Source organism: Diorhabda carinulata, chromosome X, assembly GCF_026250575.1.
Source record: "Diorhabda carinulata isolate Delta chromosome X, icDioCari1.1, whole genome shotgun sequence".
NCBI classification, from domain to species: domain Eukaryota; kingdom Metazoa; phylum Arthropoda; class Insecta; order Coleoptera; family Chrysomelidae; genus Diorhabda; species Diorhabda carinulata.
In genome coordinates this window covers 22632471-22644749 of record NC_079472.1, presented here as the reverse complement: position 1 = coordinate 22644749, position 12279 = coordinate 22632471, and the positions used below count along the sequence as shown (strand labels likewise).

The 12279-nt window shown below is 33.0% G+C and overlaps 1 protein-coding gene across 4 annotated transcripts in view; it reads left to right on the top strand.

The window, feature by feature from the left end:
* Window positions 1-12279, top strand: part of LOC130902757 (cell surface glycoprotein 1-like) — a 168481-nt gene that overhangs the window by 74887 nt on the left and 81315 nt on the right. For all 4 annotated transcript variants that reach the window (XM_057815033.1, XM_057815031.1, XM_057815032.1 and 1 more), the window contains one exon: window positions 9652-9975. In XM_057815033.1, coding sequence (XP_057671016.1) covers window positions 9652-9975 — 324 coding nt within the window. The remainder of the gene's footprint in view (window positions 1-9651; window positions 9976-12279) is intronic.

The following is a 12279-nucleotide window of genomic DNA, read 5'->3' as shown; positions in this document are numbered from 1 at the left end:
CATCAAACTCACAAAATAAATAGATGTTATTCTCCTTTTGTATTTTGGAACTCTCTTCCGTACTTACCTGAGTTGTAGCACCGCTCGACTCTCCCATAAAAAATAACTCTCTCCATAGATTAACCGAATAATAATTTTATAAAAGTTTTCTCAACTGATAAAACTCACTGCAACTTCTCCCCATCATTAAATATCAATTTTACGTACAGCCCTGGGGTGGAACGTCACTCTCGAAAGTTAGCGATGATTTCTCGTTTCTATTCTCCTCAAGACGGAGTGAAATTATATTTCTCGAATAATGGGAAAAAAAGAAAACTGGAGAGAATAATAATAAGATACTTGCTACAAAATGGGTTTTGTGCTGAAATATTCAATAAATTTGTATCATAAATAAGGTCCTTAACACACCAATTCGTTTATACAGCATGCAAAAGAAATTTTGTAGTTGTATATACAACAATTGCATGTATTAGTATAATCATATAATTAATTCCAAAAATGTCAAAATGTCCATCTATACCATCAAAAACAGTGTGAGACAATTTTTTTCATAATATCCTTAAACCCAGCTTGGATGCAATTTGTTAACTTTAATGGATCTTCTAAAATAAATATTGCCCTTCATTAATCCCCAATAAAAGAAAATCCATCGGATTAAAGACTGAGCAACGCAGAGGCAACTCAGTGCATCCTGTTTCCCCTTTCAATGCCTCAGAATTTCTTAGATATCAACTTCAATAATAATGCGATAGGGCCACGGATGAAAGAAAAATTTTAGTTGTGGCACGACATATCCAGATACCTGAGCCATCAGGACTCGTGACACTAACAGTGGCAGGATGCTCAGTATTTATAGCTTAACTATTAATCTCACTCCTTTCGGGAAGTTCAGGATGTGGTTTTGTTCTAGCTTCGAAAGATCTTCATTTTTTATTTTCCTTAGTTTCCCTCACTTCGAAAGAAAGAGGATAGAAGCTTCGTCTTCTACATAATAGAATCTATCAAACCTTTTTTGGTTATAGTTTCTCAACCATGTCTCAGGCTATATAGATTATTCCAGTAACTATGACATCCTTTTCTAGCGTTTTCTCTATTCTCCTTTAGCCAATTCCATGCAAAGGTTCAAGTAGCACGAACGGTTTATCCGCTCATACTTTAGCAAGTCTTTCTTTCTATTCTCCTCTCTCCACTCTAATTTGTCTCGTAACCCATTGAAGAGTAACTTTTTCTTTTTATTTAGCCAAAGTAACTTCCCAAATCTGCTTAGATCTCATGATAATCTGTGTACGCTTCAATGTTAATTCAATTTATTTGTACAGCTTCCTTTGGAGGTAAATTCTTTCTCAAAGTTTATCTTTTTGGTATTTCTTCCTAAATTTGATCAACATCTGGATTCTGTTTCTCCCTGTGTGACTCCTCTAAACTTCATGAGTGATGTTTTTTCCTTCACGCTTTCTCATGATGTTCAAACCGGTTCTAGTACTCCAAACTAATACCTCCAACGGGAATATTGGTCTCATTATCATACGTGTAGGTAGATAATACGTGAGTTTTCTTAGACCCAGTACCTGTTTACTTGACCAGACAATTTGAAACAGTATCCCATCAGTCGATTAAACAGTATCTTCAGAGCTGTAATTTGAGATCAGGTCCTGTAATAGACGAGTCTGTTGTAGTTTCTCTTGAGATTGAGCTGAGGCATGAGACGTTGATATCCTCAGCTGCTAAGACGCTTGTCCCCCGAATGTACTATTATAAGTACGGAACTCGTGGTCTAATTCTCTACGATGCGGTTAAATTATAACGGCCTGGCCGAGTGATATTTCTTTTTCCCATCACGGTATCTTCATTTTTCCTTCTTATAGTAGGTCCTAAGTTTTCCTGCTCAGATTATTTATTCTAGAAACAAAAGAAAATTATGTATAAGTATTTTATACGTATTTTGAGCCATCCTGTATATTTATGTTTAACTAATATACAAATATTTATCTTATTCTATTATTTATTTGTAAGTCTCATACAATATCATTTCAAAATAGGTCGAGAATGTATATTTCTGAAAACACTTGTTTATGTAGTCCTAAAATAACTCAGTTTTGTTTCTTATTTATTTTCTTTATATGATAAATCGATTGAAACATTTGCTGTAAAAACTTTTGACTAACTTCATTTTGTGAACGTTTCATTGTTATTTTTGCATTAAATATATTTACATGGCAACCGCTTAGTTGCCGGGTGTAGAGTAATACAGCCCAGAGGCCCTATCTTCAGAAGATGTCGTTCTTCGACCGTTCGACCTTGAACAAGTTTACTCTTAATACCGCAGGCAGCTGTGTATTTTAAATTTATACTTAAGGTCGCCAACTGGGAAACGACCAAGATATATTAAGCATCTTTGTAGAGTTGGGCACTTACCTTCAAAAGAATTGACAAGATACAAGGGTATTATTTTGAAGTTACATTTATACGAATTTCGAATAGAACTTTTAGTATTCGGTGAATCATTAGAGGTATTTTTTTTTGAGGTTTTATTTTTTAATCTTAGTTATCATTCGAAGTAACCATTTTTTACAATATTATTTCTTAAAGATAATTTCTTTGAAATGTTTCCGCGACTAAGGGTAACAAGGTCCATTCTAAATTTCCAATTCACAATGACGCGTTTATTTCGAGTGGTATTTGGCCAATGAATCTAGTCGTAGAACTTTACATAGTCCCAAAAAAAAGTCATGAGGTGTGATGTCGCTTGTTGTAGCCTCCCAATTCACTGGTCCAAACCGTGAAATGATCTGTTCACCAAATTGCCCTCACAGTAAAGCTATGGCTTAACGCTGTTCGGCAGGTGGTGTCATCTTGTTGGGACAAATTGCGAACATTAAATAGTCTGTCATCATGGAGCGATAACGGTCACTATTCACAATAATATTCCGGTTTCTATTTTGAAAGGTTGAATTATACCACCGACCGGTCAAGATAGTCAATTAAAATTATCCCACGCGTATCCTAAAAAAACGACGCCGACGATGCAGATGAAACGGTCTTTGCTGGTACTCCCTTTCCAGTCCATTGTTATGATTGTTCTTTTGTTTCGGGTGTGAAGAGATGGATTCACGTTTCATCCATGGTTATGAGACGGCGCAAAATTGCGGCTTTATTTCTGTGAAACATTGACAAACACTCGATGGAAACATCTTCACGACGCTGTTTCTGTTCCATTGTGAGAAAACGCGGCACCTATCTCGCGCACAGCTTTCTCATCACCAAAGTTTCAGTTAATATGAGATGTATCGCACTTTGTGATATGTCTTCTATGTCTGCTAACTCGCGTACTTTGAGTCGACTATCATCCAGTACCACTTTGTGCATTTTTTCTTCAACATTTCAACATTGATCTTCGCAGGTCGTACGGTCTCGTTTAAATTCTGATATACCCAATATTTTGTTGTTGGTAACGAAGGAGCAGTCTCGTCCAGAATGGGATCTATCTAGCCTTTCAAATAAAAGTTTTGTATAATATAACGTTGACCAATTTCTTCTATGTTTACAAATTCACTGAAAACGTGAAGTGAAGCTATAATCATGGATGATACTGATCGTCCCAGATCCATATTGCAAATGGGTATGTAGTATTTTACATGAGAGGATATACATGAAGAAACTGTTGCGCAATACGAGTAGTGCGAATGATTAATACTGACCAAAAGCTCGTTTGCTCGTCGATCTGTTACAGTAGATGAAACTTGGATATATCATTATGTCTTAGAAACAAAAATACAATCGAAAGGACGGTTTTTATTGGAGAAACGTGTTCGCAAGAAAAAAACCGCTATTTAAGTGTTTAAAATCTATTTACCAATAATTATTATTTCAAAATTTAAATAATCAAAAATTGTAAAATATATTCATGATAGTATAAAAATGAACACGGAATAGCAATCAGAATATGTCGTGATTCCGATTTGAATACTCATAAAGATTTTTTGTTGATAAACACAGATAACTACCTATTCGAATTTCCTTTGCCATTGTCCATATTTCAAGCGTCGTACACAAAATCATCACCTACCGTGTAATAAACGTATCGCCGCCTATTCCATTAAAAAAAATACCACAAAGTCATTTTTAACTTGTTTTTTAAACAGTTGAATTACGCCGAAAATGGGGATGTGCCGCCCGCCGAAATTTGTCGAGCGCAATTCCCTATATGCAAACAAAGAAGTATCCGTTATTCTCATCATTAACCGGATTTCCTCTTTGACATTGGCTACCCGATAGACTGACTTTACCTCAACGTCGCGTCGCTACCTGCCTGTAAATTGCACATAATCATTTTTTAACAATCTATTATTGAAATTATATATTACGAAAATATTATAATTCATTTTATCTAGTATATATCGGAATAATTACAAAGGGGCTGGAACGTAATGTTGCTTTTCAAGAGAATAAAGTCAAGCCGATAAAAATCAACTGGTTGTTCAATAAAGTGTCTCGAAATGCCATTTTGGACAACATTCAAATTTTTTGCCACTAACAAAATGTTTTAGCGATAGGAATAAATGTAAATCTGAACGTGCTAAATCAGACGAATATGTTGGGTGAGGCAGTACATCACGTAAAGCATTGTTTTTTTTTACACACGGTACAGTTTTGTGCATTATCCTGTTTCGATTGAAGATTGGTTTAACCGATCCATTTGTTCGTGAAGAGTTTTTCCTTGTTATCTTTATATATGTATCCACACCGAATCGCCTTTTTGGGTTCGCAGTGTTCCGGCATTTGGAGACTGCCACCGGCTTTTGCGTTTTTGGATAATCGAAACTGATATGTATGGTGTCATTGAAGCAATACGTTGCATGTGTTGGATCGGTTAGCTTTGTTCGGGCAGTTTTAGAGGAACCCAAACATCGGCTCTTCTTATTTTTCAGAGGTACCGCATTTCGTTGTCTAATATTGATTTTCCTGATAGAGAGATTCATACTGCAGGATCTGAACTTGGAGAAACATCTTTTTTAAGAATATCTTCTGCACTTCTACTACAAATATTCAATTATTTAGAAGTGAACACATGACAAAAACCTTGAAATGTCTCTGACACCACTTCCAGGTACACTTTTCTATGTCCATTTAAAATTTCACGTGTTTATCACCCGAATCCTAAAAAAATGTCACGGTATAGAAAATAAATAACCGTATTTTCAGATAAATCGACTGTAAATAATGTCAAAAAATGTTGTCCGACATATTTCTATTGAGAGAGCTGCAAATTGAGATTTTCAGTTTAGCTGACCCGAGAAAATTGACATGTTTTGAACTTTTCCGACAGAAAGAGCGGAAAATTGAGAATAATAGCAGAGGAAAAGAATATCTACATTTCAACGCCTAATACAAATACCCTTGTTGACTTTATTCTAGTATAAGAGATTAAGTTACATAAAATGAAGTTATTAACGAAGGAAATGAATCAACTTTTTAGAATTAAGTGGCTGTTTATCGAAATTCCGTTAGACAGACGAGACAAAATTAACCATAATCACAGTTTTCCATAGAAACAATAATAATTACTGGGTTTACAAAAATTTTTGTGATTAAGAAACGTACTTCGAAATTATTTTAACATTTCACAATGATTTTGTTAGGATTGAAATACTGCAAATCGCAATGCCCCCATGCCAAACAAATAAAAATCCTTAATTTTTTTGATTCGATTAAATTGAATTGGATATCTTTTAAATTTTCATTCTCGTAGAAGCTTGTACGTTTTTTCATTTTCCATTATTCACAACTGTCAAAAAAATCGTAACGTCTTGCAACTAATAACAGCGTTTATCTAATTAATTTTGAAATTATTTATTCTAATAAAAATAATAACAATATAATCTCATTTATGGTTATAATATTGTGGTTTATGGTTATAATAATATATACAGTGAAACTGGATTTAACCGTATTTCCTACATATTTAAAAACGTTAATAAATTTATCCAATGATTAGTTATTATTTATATAATGGTGTAAAATATTATTAAGATCTCGTCTGTTCTTAAAAATTCCTATGATGGACCAACCTTGACCTTGATAACGGATACTAACCCACCAAACCCTATTCGATTGTTGTACGAGTGTGCCCGACAAAATACCAAATGAACAATGGAACGACTCATGCGGTGGCTGGATCTTTCTTTTTGCTGCGGGTCATTGAAGTGTGAGCAATGACAAAATAAATAAATAAATGAAAATCGTCTTCGAATGCGACACCGCATAATTAATTCGATTAAAATTTTAGCAGACATGATCCTAATTTGAAATGACTCAACCACGATTGAACAAAAGTGGAAGCCGTATGACAAATTGATGTACAAAGGTATCGCGTAACGGATAATGAGCGAAACACGATATTATTTGAAATTGAAAATACAAAGCAAAGCCAATGATTAAACCAACTACCCTAAATATTGAGTGGTGTTTGAATATTTGTTATTCCTTTAATCTTCTCTATTTTAATATTCCATTTGTAATAGATGAAACAGCATTGACATTAAAATGACTTATGACGCTGATATTATAATCTAAATAGTAGTGAACTAATATTTGAATATCTTGAAAAACAAATAAATGACGGAAACAACTTTTATTGACGTGGAAGTTGAAGTATGTGGTAGTGTAAAAGCACGTCCAAGTCTCGCATTTATATTCTATCAACAACTTAGTTTCAGGTGTTCTTTGTAGTAAATCAATGCGTTTTTCATACTATTATTTAAAAATATGATTTTAATTTGAAAGTTTATGTTTTATCTTTGCCAATTTTAATTTTACAAATATTTTTAATCAATTTTTATAAAGGAGAGACTCTATCTTGGTGAAGACACGTTTCACAGTAAAAAGTCAAATTTACAGATCTTCACGATACATATTTTACCAACAAATATCTAGTTGAACAGGAATTACTGGCATTTCAGACGAAGAATTGAGATTCCACAAAATAGATTTTGTGTTATGGTAATATGTTGAATAAAAATAAAAGGTTCAGATTTTATAGTGAAAATCCGATTTTACTACGAAAACATATCAAATTTTATCGTGAAATACTCGTTTCACAGTTAAAACTCAAATTTTACAACTTATTTCTAATAGATAATGTCAAGTTAGTAATTATTTATGGAAATTTCGCTAGAAATGTGCATTCGTAAATAAGAATCAACTTTTGCCGAAAAAAAAATTTACTTGTTTTCATTTAAAAAAATGAAAATTTATAAAAAATATTTAGTTTTATAGTAATAAGTCGAATAAAAACCATATGTTCAGTTTTTACAGTGAAAATCCGATTTTACTACCAAAAAAATATCAAAATTTATGGTGAAATACTTGTTTCACAGTTAAAACTGAAATTTTACAATGGATTTGTCAATGGATATCAAGTTAGACTGGAATTAATGACAATTCACTAGAAATAATCAAAATTTCACAAGTTGATTCAACTTTTGCAGAAAAAAATAGAATTTCACATATTTTCACTTGGAAAAACGGAATTTAACAAAAAATATTAAGCTTTATGGTAAATAGTCCAACGAAAACCTAAATTTCAGTTTTTTTAAGGAACATTCAATCTTACGAAGAAAATATCTAAGTTTATAATGAAAAATACAAGTTTTACAATGATTGTTTTACAGGAGGAATAGATTCTCAAAACAAAAATTCATTACTTCACAAAGTACATTTCAATTTTGTTATAAAAACAAAATTTCACAAAAAAATATTGATTTATTAAAATAAGTTGAGTAAAATGAAATATTGAAAAAAACAATGAAATTTTACTGCAAACAATGAGTTTTTATAGTAAAAAAGAGCTCAGGAATTTTACATATAAAATGAGTACCAATAAAATAAGTATCAGAATTAACAAACGGGCTCCTGAAAAGTTTTGGCAACCGTTTCTAAAGCTAGCGTTCTTCTTTCTCTCTTTGAATTTTTTGTTTTACTCATGCAGTTTGCTTCATCCTCTGGGTTGACTTCTCTATCTATTTTCTCAATATAAGGATATCGGTCCCATATAAAAAGCATTATAATTAATACAAGGAACCCCATAATGTATTTATGACTTTTTCATTTATATGTAATTTCTTGCTTTTTAAAGCAGATTGATTTATATATCCAATTTTAGAACTTTGTCCCAGCATTAATATATTTACTTATAATTGGGTAATAATAATTGCTCTACTGAATACACTGTTTACATCAACACTCACAATTACACCGTATGACGTGCATTTCGATAACCAGTTTACCTTCAGTCTCTGAAGACGCTAACTTGATTATCGAAACGCGCGTCAGTATGAATGTCACCAATTGTTCCAGGAATTTCAGCTTACTTGCCACACTGATAGTCGATAGGGGTACTTTTACTCGGACCAGTTTTTAAAAAGTGTTATTAAAGAACAATAATTATTCTGTAAGCGCGAGCAACGGAAGTTATTTTTTACTAATAAATTCATGTAGACTGTTTTATGACCTAGACACTAATAGACTACATTAAAGGGCGCCAAGCTGTTGAATTATGAGCTTATAATAATAGTGTTGATCAATAAACATATTTCAAATTAACGAATTGTTGTATTGATTGATTGATTAACCTAAATACCAGAACAGAAAGTATAATTTTTTACTCATATGGTTGGCGAGCCATGGTCGAATTTACAGTAATTCAAGAATGTTGAACCGTCATATCGCGTTGGTTGTTAACCACATTTTCATTTTAACATAATTGGAATATAAACGTCTGAAAAGATAAACATCCTTGTTCAATTTAGAGCATTCGCATGAAATTTATCTGGCATATTAACTACAATTAACAGAGCTGTTGAAATTGAGATGTTTGATATTTAAACTACAACACGCGCTTTTCCACACACGAGGGCTGGAACAAAAGTCATGACGACTATTTTTTTTCTTGGAGATACCAGTCCGCTTCGAAAATATAACATATACAGGATATTCCGGGACTTGATGCAAAAAATTCGGCAGTGAGTAGGGAAAATATGATGTGAAATGTGAAAAAATTCTCATATGAATCCTTGTTCCTGAATTATAGGCTTTTAATGTTGCGAAATCAGAACAGAAATTATCTAAATTTTTTATCGAACATTATGAATTTTGAATGCATAAGACCTACAACTCAAAAACAAGGGGTTAGGTCTTTTTTATGTTACATCATTATTATTACGTGTAGAGACTAAATGACAATATGTTACTACATGTACTATCAATCAAAAACACTGAAATATGCTTATACAATTTATATATTTATATGTCACCGCCTTCACGGTGCTAAATAATGTTGATGTGACAAACTTTTGCCTAAAGACTCTCAAATTAGAACTCTGCTGCTATTATCACACGCTGCCAACGATGTAGGAGGCGTTGAATATCATCAGCTCCAAAATTTGCTGCACCAATCGGATCATCCGTTGGCAACCAGCATTAGCAATATCCTCTCGTGTTACAAATCCAACACGATTGTCCCAAATCGGCAGCAAATTAATAATAAAAATATTAACAAAATGGGCATAATCAATATTGAACCTAGCCTTTCATAATAACCATTTTATTATTAAAAACTCGATAATTAATGAATTCGTTTGATTTTTATTGTAGGAAAAAGATGAAACCGCGAAAGAACTCACCGCCGAGAAAGAAGATGCCGAAAAAGAAGTAGCAGAAGTTAAAGAGAACGGCGTATCGGAATCGGAAGATGCTAAAACACCCGATTCGGAATCCGTAGGAGATAATTTGAATGAAACGGAAAAATCGCCGGAAAGTACAGAAAATAAAGTAGAAGAAACGGCGGAAGCAAAGAAGCAAAAAGAAAAGAAGAAAAAGAAATGGTCGTTTAGGAGTATATCTTTTTCCAAGAAAGACAAATCGAAACCCGCAAAGGATTCCGAGAAGAACGGGGACGTTAAAGAAGTGGCAGAAGAGGTAAGCGTCTTTTTTTATGTAATATATATGAAATATAATCGAAAAATTATTCTTCTTATTACAAGCAAAGTGCAGTTTATCCAGCAAAAATAATAAAAAAATTCTGTCACGTCCGGTTTAAGGAATATTTATTAACTTAACTGAAATACATTATTTTGGTATTATTACTAAAAAAAAGTAAAAAATGACTAATTTCCGCTTCCTTTTTTTAACTTTTTGAAATAGTTTTTCTTCTAATAGTAACAACAGTAATTCGCTAACATATCTTTCATCGAAAACCTTTAAATCTCGATGAAAACGTTACCCTTGTTCGTTACTCATACTTCTTACGTTTTCAGGGAAAAACACCAAATGAATCTTTAATGACATGTCTACTCCCATCTAATGAAAATTTTCCAATAAGTCTGTAACAATTTCACTTTTTTTATTTTCCAAAAAATTTTTCTTTTCGAATGACTTCCAAAGAGCTTTTTTATTATGATGAAAGGATTTCAAACTGAGAATATTTCATAATTTTACGGATTTGTGAACCAACAACTTTTAGTTTTCCCTCTGTAATGTTTGGAAAGATTTTTTGTGACTATCGGACAGCATCACTGTTTTTTTTAAGTGCATTTACAAAATTTTTCATGAACCCCAATCTAAAGGGGGTAGAGTGATGTTATGTGCATCTATCAACAGCTCGTGTTTAATGTTTTATAATTACAAGGGGAAAATCGAAATTCGCTGAGCGATTTCGACCTAGTTGGATCTCATCAGATCATTTGGGAATATGCATAGTGTCTAGTGTCAATCTTACTTCCAATTACGAGAAGATGTTAGATTGCTCTGAATTATCGAACACGGCAACTGAAAATTTCGGTATCGACTAAAAAAGATCAATCGACTCGGCGCGGTATCAACCAGAAACATAGTTGTTTTCTAATTCAAAAATATTTATATTTCAAAGAATATACGTATTTAAGAATTTGTCTCATAACAACTCAATCGGGTTGAAGTTGAATGCTTGGGATCGTTGTCGTGCTGGAAAATTTTTTTTTCCTATCAAATGCTGGCCAAAACGTATTTTTATTTTTTATATCTCTCTTTAAAATCCCTCCAAATTTTCCAGATATTCAATCTGTCCTTCCTCCAAACCATCACCGAGCCTCTGTCGTGTTTACAGTCGAGATTACACATGAATACAACCTACGTACTTTCTTTGACCTGCGCACTATTACCTCAAACTTTGACTCATAACTCCATAAAACTCTTTCCCACTTTTCGTGCTTCCAATTTTTATGTTTTTTATCCCTCTGCAACCTCTTAATGTTATTTATTTTGACATCTCAAAAGTTGTTTCCTCACTGCCAGCTTCTCTAAATCTCCCTAGATTCCTAGATTAATTAATCTTATAGCTCCTATCTGTGGACCCGTTAGTCGTCGATCACGTTTACTGATCAATACAATACGCTTATCTTCAGCGGTTGTGGGTTGTGTGTTCCTGAACGTTTTCTATCGCTCCTGATGGATGCACATTTTTTCACATTACAATCTACATTACGAGGTATTTGTAATTTGACGGCAATGTTATGGTTACTTCGCCTAGACTACGAAGACTTGCGATTATTGCCGAGTTCGCTAGAACGAAATCAATCCGTATACGAACTTCACAAAAAGATGTTTTGGGTCAAAAAGTATAAATCACAGCACGTTATTGCGTCTCAGGGGGTAAATTTGTCGTACTCGCCGACAAAGTATAAACATGCGCTCGTATAAAGTAAAAAAAATAACGCTCACTATTATTTTTGATTTTAAGACAAATCGATCTTCGCTTGACAAGTGTATTATTTTGAAATTTAATGAATGGACTATGAGGTGGGCAAAATGACTTCTTAATCTCATTACTTAACACTAGGACGTCTGTCCTATGTAAACAGTTGATGATAGTTGGTCAAATTGATAAGTTACTTTTTAATACCATTCTATTATTTGTCATTAGTCAATAAATGTCGATGACATTACACGTTAATCATTATTTGATTCGATGTCTTTGAGTTTCCCGAATCCTATTTTCAATTGGATACTTTCCTTATTTCCAAATATTCTATTTTATCTATTATAAACGAGCTCTTCTATTTTATGACAAATATTAAAATATAAACGAAATTTATATTTACTTGAGTACATAAGTCACGTATGTTTAAGAGCTGTATCTAATCTCCAAAACGACATTACATCCGCAAAGGGAACGTGGCAATGATTTCGAAAAGCTTTCCCAAGACTCCTATTAAACTACTCGTGAACGTTCAGTCCCACTGCCCC